The 22,221-nt window shown below is 39.8% G+C and overlaps 1 protein-coding gene across 1 annotated transcript; it reads right to left on the bottom strand.

Moving 5' to 3' along the window:
- Window positions 1-353: 353 nt before the first annotated feature.
- csnk2a2a (casein kinase 2, alpha prime polypeptide a) lies at window positions 354-21,018 on the bottom strand. Its single transcript, XM_039794408.1, has 13 exons — window positions 20,762-21,018; window positions 12,890-13,269; window positions 11,206-11,317; window positions 9,856-9,890; window positions 8,019-8,112; window positions 7,809-7,868; window positions 4,609-4,692; window positions 3,665-3,775; window positions 3,478-3,579; window positions 2,913-3,013; window positions 2,274-2,422; window positions 1,172-1,259; window positions 354-815 (listed from the first exon to the last, which is right to left on the bottom strand). The coding sequence occupies exons 2-12, from the start codon at window positions 12,994-12,996 to the stop codon at window positions 1,186-1,188; spliced, it is 1,029 nt and encodes a 342-aa protein (XP_039650342.1). The 5' UTR covers window positions 12,997-13,269; window positions 20,762-21,018; the 3' UTR covers window positions 354-815; window positions 1,172-1,185.
- Window positions 21,019-22,221: the final 1,203 nt, after the last annotated feature.

Here is a 22,221-nt window from a genome sequence, read left to right as displayed (position 1 = left end):
TGTCTAACCCCTCCCCCTGAGCTCTGTCTGAGCCCTCCCCCTGAGCTCCGTCTAACCCATCCCCTGAGCTCTGTCTAACCCCTCCCCCTGAGCTCTGTCTGAGCCCTCCCCCTGAGCTCCGTCTAACCCCTCCCCTGAGCTCCGTCTGACCCCTCCCCCTGAGCTCTGTCTGAGCCCTCCCCCTGAGCTCCATCTAACCCATCCCCCTGAGCTCTGTCTGAGCCCTCCCCCTGATCTCTGTCTGAGCCCTGCCCTTCGTCTGTGGGGACGGCCATTTGATGTATTTTTTTTATATGGTAACGGAAGGAAGAATTTCACACTTTGAGTTAAAATAAAAATCAGACACACACATCTTTAAATAAAAATGGTTTATTCTCTTTCAATATAGCTTTTGTTCTATCCGTAGCAGAAAAGAGCCGCCATGCCACTCAGTGCTAAAACTGGATCTCGGGTCACCACAGCGTCGTAATGACGGACAAACGTCTTTACAGCACAACACCGGCTTGATACTGATCCAACGACAGTCACTTTGCTCATTTTAAAAACAGTTAGAGGGGAGTGTTGGGAGGCAGGAGGAAGAGTAAGATGAAAGGAGGGAGGGAGGGAGGGAGGAGGAGGAGGAGGAGGAGGGGCTCAGATCTGATTTCAGCAGCGTAGATTCCCCCCCCACTCCCCCGGGCTTTGTTGGGAGAAGTTTAATCCGTGCGTGTTTGTGTATGCTGCAAAATTGACATCTTGCTCCAGTATGGCTGTTGATGTGGAGGCAGACGTTTCTGCCACGAAAAGGTCACAAGTTGAGGTAACAAAGATTCTTCCTGATTGGACGAAAGAGGAACAAAGAAGGAAAACAGAACAATCGGAGATTAAACACTGATCATCTGATTTTATTATCGTAGCAATGTTGGGAGTGTGTTGCATTATACAGAGAGGTGTTCCTGTTTTTTAGTCTACCCTCATTAACAATGGGGTGGACAAAATAATAGAAACACCCCTCCGTATAATGTAACACCATTCTAACCGCATCACAAACTGTAGCCTTCAAAACGATAAACACAAACTGAACATCGTAACTTTCATGAAGGAGTGTTGCATTAGTTTTAGCTAGTACCAAACATACTGAGCGTATACGTTAAACACATTCAGTTTAAAACAAACGTGCTGTGTGCGTTACCTGCTCTCTGGTTATCATGTCGCATTGGAGCCGCTTATGGCCTTTGTGCCGTCTGTGTTGGCGTTTGCGTGTTCCTTCACCACAGGATCTGAGGGACAAACGCACATTTTATCTGACAAACTCCACCTGGTCTCAGCTGAAAGAAGAGCATGTCTTTGTCCTGGTGCCGGAAGTTAACTGGTAACGTGTGTTCAGCTGAAGTGTTTATACAGTTTGGTTTTAAGGTTTTATGCAGCACAATCCATAAAAAGAAGAAAACATACACAAAAAGATGGGTTATTATAGGGTTGATGTAACTTGTAAGGGTGTCAGAGTATTAATCGTCTCTCATTTAAATGCAAATGTTGTGAATACTGAAAGATGATTCCTCACCTGCTCCGAAAACACTCTAACATATTAGTATAAGCTTTAGTGCGTAATTTTTGATAGTAATGACCATCCGTTACATTCAAGCCATTTGCCAAATGAGTTGCTACAAAGCTAATTAAAACTATCAGCTCCACACAACTCTCTCTGGATTTCTCAGTAGGACTATGTTCAGGAGATTGTGGCGTCCGGTGACTTTCCCGCGCAGAAACTCAAGTGAAGATAATGACCTGAAGAGTCAATCATGTTTTTTTAATCCTCCGTGTCTCCTTGGCTACTAGCAACTGTGTGTGTGTGTGTGTGTGTGTGTGTGTGTGTGTGTGTGTGTGTGTGTGATTATAACAGAGAGATTATAGAAGGCTTGTATCATGTGGACGCGCCCAGTTTTGTTGTCATTACTTAGAATTCCTCATGGGGGAGACAGAAACTACACACTATAGCTTTAAGTCGGCTGCAATTCTTTTCACACCAAGAAGGTTTAAGAATGAAAGTAACCAGTTAATCGACTGAAATTCAGGCTCAAACTCTTTGATTCAATTTGACGAAATCACTATCTTGGCAGCTAAAAGGCAAAACCTGCTATTTTTTTAAACTTTCGTGAACTATTTATGAGGTCTTATAATAATCTGTAATAAACTGGTTACAGTAGTGAGAAAACAATTCAATATTTTTGACACATAAACCTAGCTTTAGCGGTGGCTCTGCCAGCCAGACGTGTGTAGGGGTGTGTACTAACAGAAGTAGGGGTGCTGCATGGCCTCGGCCGCCGTCAGCCTCTGCTGGTGGTCGTAGCGCAGCAGCTTGTCCAGCATGTCCAGAGCCTCTGGGCTCACCAGGTGCTGGTTCTCCGACTGGATGAACTGCTCCCAGCGCTTCCTCGTTTGCCTGGACACAGAAACATGTCACATGACTGAACTCACTCTTTACTTACTAGGACAGCGGGCCTGGGCTTCATCTGGGCGATAAGGAGAAAATCAAATATCCCAATATTGTTGACCAAATATCCCAATATCGACATTGTAGGGTTGACACAAAATATGCACACAGTGAGATGTTTGATAAATAATCATCAGTTATTTTGATATAATAACTGTGGGGGTAAAGGCAAATAATAGAACAGCGAACAGTCTGGTGTGTTCAGAAAATGACATCACTAATGCAATGTAGCCTTTAAAACCAGGAAAATACAATAAAATAAAAAGTCATATCAGATATACTATAATATATATACAGTATATTACGATATCTAGCCCCATACATTAACATAATATCGATATATTGCCCAGCCCTAGCTTCAAGTGGTTTTAAATGCATCTGAATGTTAAAGAAATATTTCTGCTGGTTAACTATTGGGTGTGAACATCCTGGTACTCACTGTCCCAGCAGGTCTTTGAAGCGAGTGTCCAGTTCTATGTGATATTTGTGCAGGTAACCGAAGAGCTCATCTGTGCCGAGAACTTTAGCGATGCGGACCAGCTGGAAAACAACATACACGCGCATTTAATATAACACATGTTGCGATTTCAATCAATCGATTGATCGATTGTGCAGCCCTATTTCTTAAATGTGAACATGTTCTAGTATCTTCTCTTAGATCTTTGAGTTGTGGACAAAACAAGACATTTGAGGAGGTCATCTTGGGCTTTTTGGTGAAACACTGATCCACATTTATCACCATTTTCTGACATTTTATAGACCAAACAAACTTATTAAATCAAGAAAATAATCAACAGATGAATCGACAATGAAAATAACCGTTGTTTGCAGCCCTAAATTCATCAGCTACATCCTGCCGATACATTTCATTAGAATTACAAAGTATAATATATGAAAACAAATACATTTCTGCCCCAATATGTGATTCTTGATTTCAGCTAGAGGTGACAAGACGACTTAAAGAGCGAGCTTGAGCGAACATGAACCTTTATCGGAGCCGTTACCTGGTCGTAGTTGTCCTGGCCGTGAAAAAACGGTTCCTTCAGAAAGATCATGCTGGCCAACATGCAGCCTAGACTCCACATGTCCAAACTATAGTCATACATCTGGGAGGGGGGGAAAGGAAATCACACATCAACAATTATTATGCAACGTTTTGAAAGGTGTTTTTCCACCCTCTGAAATAAATACCTGATAGTCCACTAGCAGCTCAGGGCCTTTGAAATACCGAGAGGCCACCCTGACGTTGTATTCCTGAGCGGGATGGTAAAATTCTGCCAAACCCCAATCTATAAGACGCAGCTGAGACACAGAGAGGAAACACTCATCACTTCATCTGGTTCATGTCACAGGCTCGTGCATGGTTAAACTTTAGGAACTTTCCCAAAAAAATAAAAATAAAAGTAATTTGTTCTTCCTTTTTAATTCAAAACAAAGCACCTCAAAACTCAAACCGCTTCAAAGAGAATGCAGACTTGGAGCTCTCAGGAATGTTAAATTATCAAAATGATGAACCATTAGAGGGAGAACAAGGCGGGGATTTAGAGAAATAAAACATGTACGACATTTCATCACTACTATCACAATCAGACTTTATTTATAGAGCACTTTTAATTGAGACACACACACACACACACACACACACACACACACACACACACACACACACGATGTTCCTCTGTTCTGTTATGACAATAAAACAAATTAGTTTATTTTTAAACTGAATTATCATATTTTAGTGACAACTCAAATAACTACAGATAACTAATGTTAAGGAAATCTGTTTATATTTTGTTACACATTTCTGGATAAAAAAAAATATATATAAATATTATTTATATATATCAGCTGATATATCAGATTTTTAAATCACCAAATATTTGCATTGCTATCAGCCTTAAAAATCCTTCATCGGTCAGGCTCTAATGCACGCACGACTGGCGTTTCACACTAGTTGGACAAAAATCTGCAAGACCGTACGGCTGCAGCCTGGAGCTTCCTGTCTGCTGCCGTCGTTTTAAATATTCAAGCATTTCCATCCTATGATGGTGCCGTGGTTTGTTTGAAGGTTTTATGAATTGTGTGCATCATTTCATTATGAAAGCCTGTTAAGTGCGCCTCACGCTGCTCGGTACCTTTCTCATCTGGTGGTCGATCATCACGTTGTGGGGCTTCACGTCCCGGTGCATGATGCCCATACTGTGACAGTAGTCCAGAGCCTGAAGGAAGAGAGACAGACAGACACACACACACACACACACACACACACACACACACACACACACACACACACACACACACACACACACACACACACACACACACACACACACACACACACTATTCAACACTAAAGCCGGTCTACTTGCATGCAATTGTGTTTTCAACAATGTCCTACTGTCTTCCAATCTGGTCTCTTACCACCAAGGACATTACTGAACCAATAGTACGACTATACAATCGAGCTCTCAAGATCCACAGTAATCTTCCAAAGTTGCACTCACACACTCTGACTGACCAGAACTACAGAAACAGCCACGCTATTGCATTTTATTTTCAGATTCAAAACAGCACTTCACCAGCACTTGCTGCACTTCTGCCGACACACAATATGAGGCCAGTACGCCTCACTAGGTCAGTCTCTCAGGCACTCATTCCAGGCCCCCCTCCCCCCATACAAAAACAACTATGGACAGAAATCCTTTTTTCATACATACGCCAACATCTGGAACGACATTCCCCATCACATCAGAACAATACCATCATCACATATTTCGAAAAGGCAGACAAACTGTTCCTTCTCAACAGTTACACTTGCACACATTGATTGTTCATGTGTTGTCCAAGTCTGTATTGTTGTTTCTAGTTGTCTGTATTGTTGTTTCTAGTTGTCTGTATTGTTGTCTGTATTGTTGTTTCTAGTTGTCTGTATTGTTGTTTCTAGTTGTCTGTATTGTTGTTTCTAGTTGTCTGTATTGTTGTCTGTATTGTTGTTTCTAGTTGTCTGTATTGTTGTTTCTAGTTGTCTGTATTGTTGTTTCTAGTTGTCTGTATTGTTGTTTCTAGTTGTCTGTATTGTTGTTTCTAGTTGTCTGTATTGTTGTCTGTATTGTTGTTTCTAGTTGTCTGTATTGTTGTTTCTAGTTGTCTGTATTGTTGTCTGTATTGTTGTTTCTAGTTGTCTGTATTGTTGTTTCTAGTTGTCTGTATTGTTGTCTGTATTGTTGTTTCTAGTTGTCTGTATTGTTGTTTTTAGTTGTCTGTATTGTTGTTTCTAGTTGTCTGTATTGTTGTTTCTAGTTGTTGTTTCTAGTTGTCTGTATTGTTGTCTGTATTGTTGTTTCTAGTTGTCTGTATTGTTGTTTCTAGTTGTTGTTTCTAGTTGTCTGTATTGTTGTTTCTAGTTGTCTGTATTGTTGTTTCTAGTTGTTGTTTCTAGTTGTCTGTATTGTTGTTTCTAGTTGTCTGTATTGTTGTTTCTAGTTGTCTGTATTGTTGTTTCTAGTTGTTGTTTCTAGTTGTCTGTATTGTTGTCTGTATTGTTGTTTCTAGTTGTCTGTATTGTTGTTTCTAGTTGTTGTTTCTAGTTGTCTGTATTGTTGTTTCTAGTTGTCTGTATTGTTGTTTCTAGTTGTTGTTTCTAGTTGTCTGTATTGTTGTCTGTATTGTTGTTTCTAGTTGTCTGTATTGTTGTTTCTAGTTGTCTGTATTGTTGTTTCTAGTTGTCTGTATTGTTGTTTCTGTTGTCTTGTTTCTAGTTGTCTGTATTGTTGTTTCTAGTTGTCTGTATTGTTGTTTCTAGTTGTCTGTATGTGTCTAGCCCACGCTAATGTCCCGTACAAGTGTCCTTGTCCTCGTGTGCCGTAACTGTGTTCAATGTTCTATGTCTCTGCAGAACAGGAGCCTGCTGGAAACCAGTTTTTAAACTGAGTCAGGCCCGTTTTAACTGTAACTTCATGTTACTTTTAATCCTTTCCTGTTTAATAAATGAAAAATGAAAATGAAATGAAAATAAAGCCGCTCTGCAACCATCATCTGCTCTGCCCTGGGGCTTCTTCCTCCCAGTACGTTTCACTGGGCCACTTTTCACTTCTTATTTTCTTCACAAAGTCCGGACTCATTGAAGATAAGAAGGAAACAAACTCCGCAGATTATTGTCATTATCAATAAAAAAATTTTTTTACATGATTTTTTGATATTCTATAAAACCATCTTCAAATTACTTTCGTTTTCTTTTGTGACAAACAGTCAAAATCTGACAGATATTCAAGTTACAAAACACAGGGTTCATACGCATTTTAACCAATACTTTTCGGCAAAATTTCCATGACTGATGTGTTCCTGAAAATGTCAGTCGACATTATACAATAAGAATAAAAATCTGTGTTAAGAGTTTACCCTCAGAGGTTTAACTACAAAATGAATGACAATGTCTTTGGTTCATAGTGGGAGTCGTATAGAACGCTGAGGTTAGGACGACATGAAATACATTTATTAATCACAATCAAAAGAATTCCATGACTTTTCCAAAACTTTCTGGGTCTTTTTATGTTTCCAAAACCTTTCCAGGCCTGGAATTTGCATTTTTCAAATTCCATACTTTTCCAGGTTTTTTCAAAACGTATGAACCCTGAAAACAACAACAGAAAAAGAGCAAATCTTCACATTTCAGAAGCTGGAAACAGCAGATGTTTTCTTCGCTAAATGACTTAAATGATATATGAAATTATCAGAGCTGTTGTTGTTGATTCAGTTTCGCTCCATTTAATTGGTTCAGCACTAATTTAGTTACAACAAACCTTCCATAGCCTCCATATATTTCCAATTTTCTCAGCATTACATTGCACTCTGCTTCCTGTCAATCGCAGCAGATAACTCCTAAAAACGTCACCACACAAATTCAACTGTCACGTTCACAGTTTTTATTTAAAAAAAGGGGGCAAATAACAGGGGTGTCAGGGTTCAATTTGACTTTTGATTTTAAGGTCACGATTCGACTCATTTTAAACATTTTTCGGGAGTGACAGCGGCATTGACAGCCACTAGATGGCAGAAGGGTTCTTTGAAATAATGTCTCGAAGGTTTTTTTAGCGGCACAGTTGTATGCACTATTAGTTTAACGACATGTACATGAACGCACCATGGAGTCCCGTCGGAGCCCACATGCTTTACCTTTGTTGTAAACATGTGTGCATGTGTGTGTGTGTGTGTGTGATTTTGCTTTTGAAAGTTAATTTTGATGGATTTTCTATTTAAAATTGAAATCCTAACACCCCCAGTAAATAACCGTGAGTAAATGAATGAATGATTGGTGACGTAAACAAGATGTTTTTACCTTGAGCAGCTCATACATGTAGTAACGGATATCGTAGTCTGTCAGCTTCTGGTAAAGCTCCTGTGGAACGACATGAAGTAGAAAATGTTCAGAAAAATCGTCAATAACAAGACACCGGGCACAGCATGAACTGGAGGGTTATTATGCACGTTAATAATAATGGATATCAATGGCAGCTCCGCACGTGTGATGTCGGCCAAACTTAAGTACCTTAAAATCTGTGTTATTGATGCACTCAAAGACAAGCGCTGGTGTTCTGGACTGCAAAGAGAGGACAAGACCAGGCTTAAGTGAGGAGAGCAGCAGGTAGGTGGAGAGAACACACACACACACACAGACACACACACACACACACACACACACACACACACACACACACACAGAGACAGAGACACACACACACACAGACACACACACAGAGACACAACACACACACAGACACACACACACACACACACACACACGGGCAACAGACACACACACAGACACACGACACAGGGGGCACACACACACAAGGAAGACACACACACACACACACACACAGGAGCACACACACACACACACACACACACACACACCCACACACACACACACACAGACCACACACACGGAGGGCACGCGCCACACACACACACCACACACACACACACACACACACACAAGACACGCCACACACACAGGCCACAGGACAGGGCACACACACACCAAAGCACACACACACACACACACAGAACACAGACACACCACACACACACAGAGACGAGACACACACAAGAACACACACCCACACACAAGAGGCACACACACACACACACACACACGCACACACACACACACACACACACACGCCACACGCCACACACACAGAACAAGGGGACACACACACACACACACAGCACACACACACACACACACACACACACAAGAACACACACACACCCCCCCCCCACCACCTCCACACAGGGCTTCACACAGGCACATCACACAGCAGCAGCCACCCACCCACTGGTTTTTTTTTTTTTTTTTTGGGGTTGTGTTTTTGTGGTGGGGGGGTTTTTTTTGTTGGTGTGTGGTTTGTGTGGGGGGGGGGGGGAGGGGGGGGGGTTGGGGGGGGGTTTGGGGTTGGTGGGTTCTTTTTTTGTTTTTTTTTTTTCAACCCACACAGAGGGGTGGGGGGGGGGGGGGGGGGGGGGTTTGGGGGGGTTTGGTGGGTGTGTGTGCCCGAACGTTGGCGGTACAAGGCCACAGCTGTCCTCGGTACGGTGTGGAAAGTGTGTGTGTTATTGTTAGTGATGTAGTTGTGTATTGTTATGTGTTTTGTGTCTATTGTGTATATTTTTGTTTTGTTATGTGTTTGTGTTTGTGTGTGTTGTGTGTTTGTGTTGTATTTCTGTTTGTTTTTTTTTTTTGTTTGTTTGTGTGTTTGTTTTGTGTTTGTGTGTATGTTTATTGTTTTTATTATTTTTTGCCCCTACCTGAAGCTCCACCTGAGAGGTAGAGCCCGCACCTTAGCCAAAATGAAGGCTGAAAAACAGAACTATTTTGGTACATTTACTGGCCATCTGGCAGCTAGCATACATTTAGATTTTATTTTTTTATTATATATTATTTAAATGTTTGTTGGTAGACCTGGCACTCCACCTGTACATCAGCGTGAAGGCGAATATAAGGGATCAAAGACATATTGTGGATATTTAAATTCTTCATTTAATTTCTTTAGAAATAAAGTGTATTGATCTTTGAAAGGTGTACCTGTAGTGTAGAGTTAGTAGTAGTATTGTGTTGCTATTATTTGGACATTATCATTATATTGGCAAATGGTCTCGATGACATATTATCTTTATGTAATATTTCTGGGACAGTTTATCTCGAATTTGTTATTGACGGCTCCCCCACACGACACACACAAGCACACACCACACACAGGCACACACGGACACCACACACACACAACCTAGGTGGGTTGCACATGCAACGGTGGTCAGGAACCGGACTCACCACCGGTCTTTGGTACTGATGATGTTGTTCTCATAGTTCTCAAAATTTTTTGATTTCCCGTTTGATCTTCTTCTTCTTGGCGGACTGGAAGCGAAGTGGTTAAATACACACATTTAATACACATATTTATATTTATGTATGCCTGTGTGTTGTTGTTGTGTTTGTATTTTATTGTGTTTATGTATTGTATTGTTATGTTGTATGTTTATGTTTGTTTGTATATGGTGTGTTGTTGTGTATTTTGTTGTTGTTTGTATGTTGTTGGTATGTATTGTATATGTGTTTTATGTGTATTTTGTGTATTGTGTGTGTATCTGTGTGTGGTATGTGTTGTGTTGTGTGTGTGTGTTGTGTTGTGTGTATGTGTGTTGTTGTGTTGTTGTGTGTGTATGTGTGTATGTGTATGTATGCGTGTGTGTGTATGTATGGTGTGTGTCGGTATGTATGCGTGTTCGTGTGTGTTATAGTGTGTATGTATGTGTGTGTGTTCGTGTGTATGTATTGTGTGTGTATGCGTGTGTGTGCGTGTGTGTATGCGTGTGTATGTATGCGTGTGTGTGTATGTGTGTGCGTGTATGTATGAGTGTGTGTATGTATGTGTGTGTGTGTGTGTGCATGTGTGTGTGTATGTATGCGTGTGTGTGTATGCATTATGTGTGTGTGTATGTATGCATGTATGTGTATGCGTGTGTGTGTGTGTGTGTTGTTGTGTTGTGTGTGTATATGTGTGCGTGTATGTATCTGTGTGTGTATGTGTGTGTGTATCGTGTCCATGTATGTGTGTGTGTATGTATACATGTATGTGTATGTGTGTGTGCATGTGTCATGTGTGTGTACGTGTGTGATTCGTGTGTGTGTATGTGTGCGTGTATGTATGGTGTGTGTATGTATGTGTGTGTTGTGTGTGTACATGTGTGTGTTATGTATGCGTGTGTGTGTATGCATTTATGTGGTGTATGTATGCATGTATGTGTATGCGTGTGTGTGTATGTGTGTGTATGCGTGTGTTTTTTATATGTGTGCATGTATGTATGCGTGTGTGTGTATGTGTGTGTGTATGTATGCGTGTGTGTGTATGTATGCGTGTGTATGTATGCATGTATGTGTATGTGTGTGTGTGTGCATGTGTGTGTGTATGCGTGTGTGTGTGTGTGTATGTATGCGTGTATGTGTGTGTGTGTGTACGTGTGTGTGTGTGTGCGTGTACGTGTGAGTATATTTTTGTCTTTGTGAAGCACTTTGGTGGAAAACCGGTTTGCTCTTAAAGTGCTTTATGAATGAAATGAACTTGAAACTTAAAACGTAGACTCACCGCTGAACTCCGTCAGGTGGAAACGAGGGAAGAAAAGCTCAAATAATAAAAGTTACAAGGCGCCAAAAGAAGACGTAAACGGCTCACCTTGAGGATTTTCACCACCACCTTCTCATTGTTGGTCACATTTATGGCCTCAAATACTTCGCTGTACTTCCCTCGACCCAGTTTACGCACCAGCTGATAGTTGTCTTGATTGCTGAGAAAGAGTGGAAACATTTATCAGAAACTAAACCAAGGACAAACCAAATCATGACCACAAACAACCAGCTCCTCAGTCAGAAGACAAGCAGTCATTTAAGACACCAAACATTCGCTGGCTCCGGCTTCTCCGATACAAAGATTTGCTACTTTTCTCAGTTTTAAAGGATTGTAAACTCAACATCTTTGTGTTTTGGACTGTTGATCGGACATTCAAAGACGTCACCATGGGCTCTGGGAAATTATAACAGCCATTTTTATTTTATTTTTATATCTTCTGACACTTTACAGACTAAAAGATTAGTAATTGAATCATGAAAATAAATAAAAGATTATTTGATAATGAAAATATTCCGTAGTTTCAACCTGAAAGAAAATCACTTCTGGGAACTAATGAGGATTTGCGTCATCTATTAATTTCTTAATTATTTCATCAATCAATCTAATAATTGTTCAGTTGGTAAAACGTCAGACAATCACAGGATCCCAGAGCACAAAGTGATTTCTTGAAAGTGTTTGTTTTGTCCGACCGACAGCTGAACACTAATTATGACTCAACGATTGTTTAAAAAATATCTAATTGCGATTTTCCTGCCAGATATTGCGATTGGATTTGCGATTTCTCTTAGCTACATGTTGCACCATATATTTAACATGAATTGTTAAAGTAGTCAAAAATAAAAAGAAAGATCCACAGAGCTAGAACATTTCTGTAAACAATCTGCGATATGCAACAGTATTCCCGCATTTATCTTATAAAGAAAATATAATTAGGAAAAGAGAAATAAAAAATGTTAAACCAAACAAACATTCAACTAAACATTTCCAGGAAACTTTCTGTTTTTCTGGGTCAAAATTCTAAATCCAAACTTTTTTTTCTCAACGTTTTGGTCGTCTTTTTCTACACTTCTGTCGCTTTCCCTGATTTTGTCCCTTTTTTCTCGATGTTTTTGAAGCTTTTCCAGACGTTTGCCACTTTTTTCCCCAATTTCTTTTGTCACTATTTCCAAATTTTTGTAGATTTTTTCCCCCCACATTTTTGAATCTTTTTCCGACATTTTTGTCCCTTTTTCCAACGTTCTTTTTTCAAATGCTATGAAATTGAAAATAAAAACTCAATGAAAGCAGTGAACTGATCACTTACTTTACTTGTGAAGAGCGTTGTATGGAAGCATCCATGTTATTTTTTCGACAATTTGGTTGAAAGAAACCCCAAATTTGTATAGACGCTTTTTCAAAACGGGTCAAATTTGACCCGAGGACAACAGGAGGGTTAATCGCAGTCTTTTTTTTAAATTTTATTTTTTATTTAACCTTTATTTATCCAGGTAAGTCAATTGAGAACAACTTCTCATTTGCAACGACGACCTGTCACAGTCACACAGTTCCACATTCATACCTGGAAGCTGCCCGGTACGACCACAGTCTCATCTGCTGGCCACGCTGCTCAGTCTTCACAATTAGCTCATTGCATTCTCTCAAATCTCATTTTCGATCTGAACACGATTAATCGTTCAGCCCTAACACCGATAATCGCTGAATCTAGAGCGCTGCGGCAGTGTAACTGTACCTCCAGTTTGGCACGTGTGCGTCGTAGTCCCAGTACTCTCTGTTCTTCTGTGTGTTGACATCGGTGTACACCCGAGCCTTGCTGCTGGCCGGCGTGGATCCGGGCATCGCTAGCTTCGCGGCTCCGTGTCGAGGACCGTCCCCTCCCGCTAAGTACTTCTTGGCTCGATACTGGAAGGCGGCGCAGCGACTCTCCAGGAAATGAGGCTCTAAGAAGATCCCGGTGCGGTCCTTACCATCGGCGTTGGCTGCTTGCGCCCTCTGGTGAAAGGCGTCAGGCCGGTCTGACGCAGCGGCCGTGCAGACTGACAGAGCTACGATCACCGAGTGTGTGAAGCGCCTGAGCAGGATGTTAGGCAGGATGGGATGAAGACCCGCCAGCTGCTGAAAGCCCAGGGAGGAAGGAGAGAGAGAGAGAAGAGGCTGAGGAAGAGCACAGACTTTCAACATGGGAAGTTTTACAATCCAAAAACACTTCATCATATCAGTGTAGTCAATTAAAAACACAATTTAGAGTCACATACATAGGCCACCAGACAGGCAACAGAAGGCTGTAATTACAGCAACGAAAACATGGAATTCTTTACCATTGTTATGTCTCTAATAAATCTGTCAATCTCTCTCTCTGTGTGTGTGTGTGTGTGTGTGTGTGTGCTGCCATAACGCTGGCTCTTCCGTGTCCACCCTTCACAATAAAAGCCCAGCTTAGATTCACATGACCATTCCCACCTTAAAAGGCACTACTCGTCACACGGCCAATTTTGCGGACACCTGTGCGCAATATATGGAATGAATGAATGTTTCCAATAGGGAAGCTATCTGCTCTATCAAATGAGATTACATTTGTGTGTGTGTGTGTGTGTGTGTGTGTGTGTGTGTTGTTGGTTAGAATAACAGTGGTAACACTTTATGGTAAGGTTACTTTAAATATCATGAATTAATGCATGAATTAATTGATGTACAGTACAGGCCAAAAGTTTGGACACACCTTCTCATTCAATGCGTTTCCTTTTTATTTTCATGACTATTTACATTGTAGATTCTCACTGAAGGCATCAAAACTATGAATGAACACATATGGAGTTATGTACTTAACAAAAAAGTGTGAAATAACTGAAAACATGTCTTATATTTTAGATTCTTCAAAGTAGCCACCCTTTGCTTTTTTATTAATAAGGGAAAAACTTCCACTAATTAACCCTGACAAAGCACACCTGTGAAGGTAAAACCATTTCAGGTGACTACCTCATGAAGCTCATTGAGAGAACACCAAGGGTTTGCATTGTTATCAAAAAAAGCAAAGGGTGGCTACTTTGAAGAATCTAAAATATAAGACATGTTTTCAGTTATTTCACACTTTTTTGTTAAGTACATAATTCCATATGTGTTCATTCATAGTTTTGATGCCTTCAGTGAGAATCTACAATGTAAATAGTCATGAAAATAAAGGAAACACATTGAATGAGAAGGTGTGTCCAAACTTTTGGCCTGTACTGTATGTATTATCATGCATTATGTAATTAACGATTTGTGTTACTGGCTTCCTTAATATCCCATAAATCATCAGGAATTGACGTGTTCATAGTCGGTCATTCGTGACCTCATACATGAACAACACAACTAAAGCATTAGGTACGTGGGCACATCATTATGATGTATTATTATTATTAATTTTTAATTCTGATTCAAACACAACTTGTGCATAACGATGTACCCACCTTACCTAATGCTTCAGTTGATGTGTTGTTCATGCATGAGGTCATGAATCAGAGGCTGTGAACTCATGTCAAATACTGGTGATTCATAAAGGAATGAAGTAATGCAGAAAATCATGAATTAATTCATGCATGAATTCATAATTCATGTGCCCTTTCCTGTAAAGTGTTAGCATAACTTTAGTTCAAGCCTGTGGCAGCAGTTCCAAATAATTCGTTTAGTGCCATGCAATGAAAAATACCTTTTCACAAAGTTCAGTGGGGTGCATTTTCCAAAAGAATGTTTTAATTCTGAAAAATAAAGTTGGTCCCCCACCAAACTCACTCAATGTCTTTTAATATTATTTCTTAGATATGTAGGATTCATACCAAGACAATTCATGAATATGAGCAGTAGGCCTATGTGTGCGGTTGGCAAAATTGTGTCTAATCTGTCTGTGTCTATGTCTGACCTGGGCTGGCACATGGTCACGTTAAAAAGCGTGTGCGTGCACAAGTGTCCCGGTTTTAGTTCCGGGAAATCTGGTCACCCTAAACTAACTATACAAGTATAAATAATTTCATTATTATCGCTAGGAATCATTTGGTCTGTAAAATGTTAAAATAATAAAAGGATATAATGTCCCTCAGCCCAAGATGATGTATTGAAATTGCTAGGGCTGCTCCCTCTTAGTCGATTAGTCGACTAATCGGTCGTTTTGGTCTCAGTCAACTTAGATTTCTTTAGTCCATTAGTCATGTTTTATGCTATGCTATGTTTTTTCATGCTGAATGACTTATTTCCGAGAAACGTACGAGCACATCTCTGGTAAACACAAGAATTAAAGTGGTCATTTTGCATCCTCTTTGCGGAGAAACTCAGATTTACAGATCTGTCGATTAAATCAACTAATCGATTAGTCGATACAATTGAATGAGTGTTAGTCGACTAAGAATTTCTTCAATCGAGCACAGCCCTGGAAATTACTGGTTTTATTTATTGACCATCAGTCCAAAACCTAACCATCTTTAATTGACTTGCATACATGACAAAGAAAAGCATAAAATCCTCACATTCATAACACTGAAACAGGAGAAACTTAAAAAAAAATATGACTAAAACTTGTAATCAATTATTAAAATAGTTGCCATTTTTATCAATTGACTGATCAATGCATCAAGTAATCGTAGAGCTACAAAGATTAATCGATTAGTTGTCAACTATTATATTAAGCGGCAACAATTTTGATACTCAATCAGTTTGAGGCATTTTTTTATGATAATAAAACTAGAAATTCTCCAATGTCAGCTCGTTAAATGTGATTATTGTTCTAGTTTCTTCTCTCCTCTGGGACAGTAAACTGAATATCTTTGAGTTGGGGACAAAAACAAGACATTTGAGGACGTCATCTTGGCCTTTTTGGGGAAACACTGATCCACAGTTTTGACCAAACAACTAATCGATTAATCGAGAAAATAGTTGACAATGAAAATAATTGTTATTTGCCGCTGTACTTGTATAATTCTGTTGTCGCACGTTTTTAAAAACAGGCAGTAGAGTAACAGCGTTAACCCTCTTACAAAAACCTACTTGGGGATTTTCCTCCATTCAGAAAATTCAGTGTCAAATCATATCAGATGTCAAATCATATCAGACGTTACCTCAGGACACAGAGGACACACACAGATAGAGTAGGTCTGACCACACTGGATCATTAACAGAGACCCAACAATTACCCAAAGAGCAGGCATTTGGCGGGACAGCGGCGAGGAAAAACCTCCCCAACAGGTGTAGAGACTAGGGTTGGGTACTAGGGCTTTGACTTTTGCCCAAAAATCATATTCGAAGTTCGTTTGTATATTAATATTCGAATATATTCGAATATTTATTAATAATATTTTTACCCTTAAATGCCTTCATTAAAAAAAAAAAATTAAGTCAGACCCTGGATTAAACACAAACGGTGTGCTTTCGACAGGAAGTTCGGAGCTTTCACCGTAGCCTACGTAAGCGGTCTGATGTTTATACTCGTGTGCGTCGAGCCAGTGTGTGTGTGTGTGTGTGTGTGTGTGTGTGTGTGTGTGTGTCTGTGTGTGTGTGTGTGTGGTGTTGCCAACTTAGCGACTTTTTTTCACAAAAGCGACTAGCGACAAATCTGGCGACTTTCTGTAGAAAAGACAGCGCCAGTATTTCTCTCCTATGGCCGCCGAAACAGTCACCTTTCTCTTCTGTTGTGTGACTGAGGAGCAACAACGTTTACAAGCAAAAACAACGTTTACAAGCAAACGCATTTACAAAAAATAATGCCCATAACAGGTTCGAATATTAAGGGCTGGCTAATATTCGTTCGAATATCATTATTTTTTTTTATATTCGAATTATATTCGAATAACGAAGTTCGGAGTCAAAGCCCTATTGGGTACCGAAACCCGGTTCCTATGCAACCGTTGGAAATCGGATCGGATTAGCAAATTTCGGTTCCTCATTTCGGTTCCACTTGATGTGTCGACTGAAATATTTTCCCTCCGTAGCTCCGAAACGAACGTAAAAATATCCCCCTCTCTCTGTAGTCTACCGTTAGCTAGCTACCGTAAATGTAGGCTACTTTTAAAATGCCATATTTCCCCCTCTGGGCTCACCAAAACGGACGTAAAAGGATATTAACCGTTCACTGCAGGCGATCGCTAGTAAACATATTACATCGTTGATGTCATTTTTTCAGTTTTCTCAAGAATAGGTTTAGGAATTGGAATCGTTTTAGAAGTACATAGCCTGGGAAAAGCCTGACGAACTTCTGGCAAATTTGAGGTTTGCTTTGCAAGTCCGTCTGGCCATTTCCAATTTTTCCAAATCGAGGAACCAATCACAACCGTTGAGGCGGGCTTTACACGATGACGATAGCGCAGCGACGGCGAGCAGCTTTTGGTTTACATTCAACATGACGGCCAGCGAAGCGCAGCAGCCCGTTGATGCCGCGGTCGCTGCTACGTCACCAGGATCGTTGCTCTGATTGGTTGAAGGACTATCCAATTGCGCCCAGAGGCATTTGAGCGGCGTCCGTTGGTGCCGTTTGGAAATGGGCTGTGAATGAAGCTTGCCCAGACTGGTGTCAGCCAGGATACACAGTACCGGGCCGGCATCGGAAACGTAAAAATCTAAATCCTAGAGCTAGGGCTGGGCGATATGGAGAAAATCAGATATCACGATATTCTTGACCAAATACCTCGATATCGATATTGTAGGGTTGACAATTGGTGCTCCAACAAAATATCTTCACACTTAGATTTTAGATAAATAATCATCAGTAATGTTGACATAATGTCTAAGTGGGGAAAAGGCAAATAATAGAACAGCTAGTAAAGTCTGGTAAGTTCAGAAAATGACATCACTTTACTGTAATGCAGCCTTTAAAACCAGGAAAAGACACTTATGCAATATTACGATATCCAAAAATCTAAGATGATATCTAGTCTCATATCACGATATTGATATAATATCGATATATAGCCCAGCCCTACTAAAAACCCTGTCTTGGACTTGTTAAACCTGGACTACATTGACACGGGGACTCTACAGACAGTTTGAAACCCAGTTTCAGATTTGTGGAACTGTTATCCTGTTTGTAAACACAGAAAAAAGAAGAAGAATTGAATTTGCTGCTTTTTCTCCATCAGGCCCATATGAGACAACGACAAAAACCTGAAAAACCACCGTACCTAAACTAGGTAAACACGGAGACCTCAAACACGGTCTAAAAATACCTTTGTCAGACAGAACGAACAGCCCGTTTTGTGACACAGTGTCCTGAAAAATTGTGTATTCTGTGAGAACACAGCCTCCCGACGCCCACGGACCTTTTTATCATAATCCCCTCATCAGATAACAGAAAAAGATGGAAATATCACTGCTTCCTCACCATCCACACCACACTGGACTTTAATTTAAGACACACTGACTGTCCTTAGACTTGTCAGACCTAGACCTGATAAACATGGACGCTCTTTTTCTTCCGTTTGCTATTTGAGAAAACAGAAAAAGGGGCAATCTTTAACCAATATAAATCTGAAAACAACTGTACTTTGACTTGTCAAACCTGAACTGGATGAAGCGTCTAAAAAAGCAGACGGAACAGTTTGAGACAGATATGTCATGTCAAACACTGTCAGAACAAACTAGAGATGGCCTGATACCGTTTTTTGCTTCCTGATACCGATACCTGAACTTGCGTATCGGCCGATACCAGTGTGTCATATATTTTATTATGTTTTAACAGCTGTATACTACTATCTCTGTATGGATGTGATATGATATATAACAGCTGTATACTACTATCTCTGTATGGATGTGATATTATATATAACAGCTGTATACTACTATCCCTGTATGGATGTGATATGATGTATAACAGCTGTATACTACTATCCCTGTATGGATGTGATATGATGTATAACAGCTGTATACTACTATCTCTGTATGGATGTGATATGATGTATAACAGCTGTATACTACTATCCCTGTATAGATGTGATATGATATATAACAGCTGTATACTACTATCCCTGTATGGATGTGATATGATGTATAACAGCTGTATACTACTATCTCTGTATGGATGTGATATGATGTATAACAGCTGTATACTACTATCCCTGTATGGATGTGATATGATGTATAACAGCTGTATACTACTATCCCTGTATGGATGTGATATGATGTATAACAGCTGTATACTACTATCTCTGTATGGATGTGATATGATGTATAACAGCTGTATACTACTATCCCTGTATGGATGTGATATGATATATAACAGCTGTATACTACTATCCCTGTATGGATGTGATATGATGTATAACAGCTGTATACTACTATCCCTGTATGGATGTGATATGATGTATAACAGCTGTATACTACTATCCCTGTATGGATGTGATATGATGTATAACAGCTGTATACTACTATCCCTGTATGGATGTGATATGATATATAACAGCTGTATACTACTATCCCTGTATGGATGTGATATGATGTATAACAGCTGTATACTACTATCTGTATGGATGTGATATGATGTATAACAGCTGTATACTACTATCCCTGTATGGATGTGATATGATATATAACAGCTGTATACTACTATCCCTGTATGGATGTGATATGATATATAACAGCTGTATACTACTATCTCTGTATGGATGTGATATGATGTATAACAGCTGTATACTACTATCTCTGTATGGATGTGATATGATGTATAACAGCTGTATACTACTATCTTTTGTTTTTTTTTTTTTTTTTTTTTTTTTTTTTGTGTGTGTTTTTGAGTTTATATTTTTTTTTGTTTTTTTTTTTATGTCAAACCTGGTCCAGAATGACATAAATACACTAAATTAAACCAGGCCTAACTTAAAAAAACACTGTATTCAGACACGTCAAACCTGAACCAGATTAACATGGACACTCTTCTTTTATAACCCTAAACGCCTCAAAGCTATTTACCCAAAAAACATTAAATATAATCCCCCAAAAATATGCGGGGCGTTTTTACCAGCCACAAAGCTACTACTATATACACTACAGGTGAATAGTGTAAATATTAACTCATAATATCACCATGGAACTTCTTACAAAAACTATCTTTTGTATTAAATGTTTTCTGACATTTTTTTTTTTTAGAAAACTACAAACAAATAAATAAACTGTAGTAAAATAGACACCTACATGTGTAATTTAGATGTTTTTTCCCCCCCAATTAGTCTGAAAGAAGACATGTTATTGAAGCAAAATAGCCCAAAATCTCAAAATGGAAAGATATATGTTTCTGCCTGTAACGTTAGTGTCTTCCCTTAAAAGAAAGATTCGCTAACATTAATGTTGCTGGTTCCTGCCAAAATTATCTCAACATTTAATCGAATCTGCGAGGACCAGCTTCATCTAACGCTAACTAGCTAACGCTATTTAACGTTACGTTACGTTAGTGAACGTTACGTGACCTAGCTTACTTAGCAAAAAATTAAAATCACAAAATGTGAACCTTGAAAGCAGCCGTACAGATTTACATACATCGTAAGTCGTGTATGTACACATTCTATACACATTTATGGACTATAAACTATTCATTAGTGTCGACATTTGAGTGAATGTGAAATCAATAACGGGGCTAAAGTTAGCCGCTAACCTCGTCGTAGAAATATCCGAGCTCAGGCGAAGTCCGCCCGACATGTACGATAACTCGTTAGCACCCCGTTAGCGGTCCGTTGCTCTCCGGTGCAGCTGATGTAGCACCTCCAGGGTTAGTTATTGATAACGTGGGCGTGTATGTCAGCAGTATCGGTGATATATTAATTTCATCGGATGGGTGGTGGACGTACATCTAGCAGCGGTTCGTTAGCAGAACCAGGATGCTCTTCCCTTTTGCAGTAAACATCACCCGGAAGTGAATCAAAGAGGCTGCTGTTCACTGAAGCGATACGTCAACGCGGCGGCCATGTTGGGACGGAGTAGCCGCGCCTCCTATGCATATCAGTAAATAAAAATTATAATTTCTCGCTGAATTTCCAATCGATTTTCAAGCGGATTGCTGTGCTACAAACGCCAGACATGAATTTATGATAGATGATACTTGGTTAAATTAAATGTGGGGTTTCATACCAAAAAATACATTATATTGTGTAGATAGTAACAGTGCGCCGCTTTAGAGTTAGGATAGCCTATATAAAAATTCACCACCGTACATTAGTCATGAAGGGGGAAACTAGCTATAGAGACCAAAACCGTTCTGTTGTACTAGGCTGTAAACATGTTTATTTCTGCTGTAAAGTGGCCAATTGAGCAACTGCAGTTCGGCACGGAGCTGCCACTTCAATAACACACAAGACAAATGTAATGGTCAGCATCTTACTGATATATTTCTAATTAAATAAAAAATACTTTATTTACTTAACTTTATTATACCTTACAGACAATCTAGCATTAGTGTAATTAAGTATAAGCAAAGACACTTAACTTCATGTTGGCTTTAAAGAAGGATTAACGTTACCTTTTGTGATATCAAATTCAACACGTTCATAACAGTACAATATTATAACACATTTTCATCAGTGAAATGTTATTCCACGTTTCTTAGGTTTAGCAATTACTTCGCAGGAACATCCAAAAGCGGCACAAAAGCATAGACTGTAAAGTCGGGTCTTTTTCTAGGAGTCTCTACGGTCAGAACGGGTCTTACTCCGTCTCAATATGGCGGCGGCAGAGACGCATCTCACAACGTATCAGCTTGCATCCTTAATGTTGCACCACTGCCATCTTCTGTTTTTTACAGTTTCCTGCATGTCAGATTTTCCTGATCAGTCCTCCAGAAAGCTGACCAAGCATCTTTCCCCAGTATGTTCTTTACTCCTGCTTCGGTTATGCCAAATCGTTTCATTTCTTCCATCATGTCCTTTCTCTCGGATACATATTTCCTGCAACTAACCAGCCCATGCTCTACGGTATTTAGGAACTCACAGTGATCCCAAAAACCAGTTTCCTTGTAATGTGATGTGTGTTGTTAGGTTGCTGTGTCCAATTATCATCCTGCTTATTATTATCAACAATTGCTTTTTCTGACTGCCTCTTTTCTAACCTGCCCGCCCTCTC

Source organism: Perca fluviatilis, chromosome 3, assembly GCF_010015445.1.
Source record: "Perca fluviatilis chromosome 3, GENO_Pfluv_1.0, whole genome shotgun sequence".
NCBI classification, from domain to species: domain Eukaryota; kingdom Metazoa; phylum Chordata; class Actinopteri; order Perciformes; family Percidae; genus Perca; species Perca fluviatilis.
Note: the sequence above shows the minus strand (reverse complement) of the source record. Positions and strands in the feature narration are given on the sequence as shown.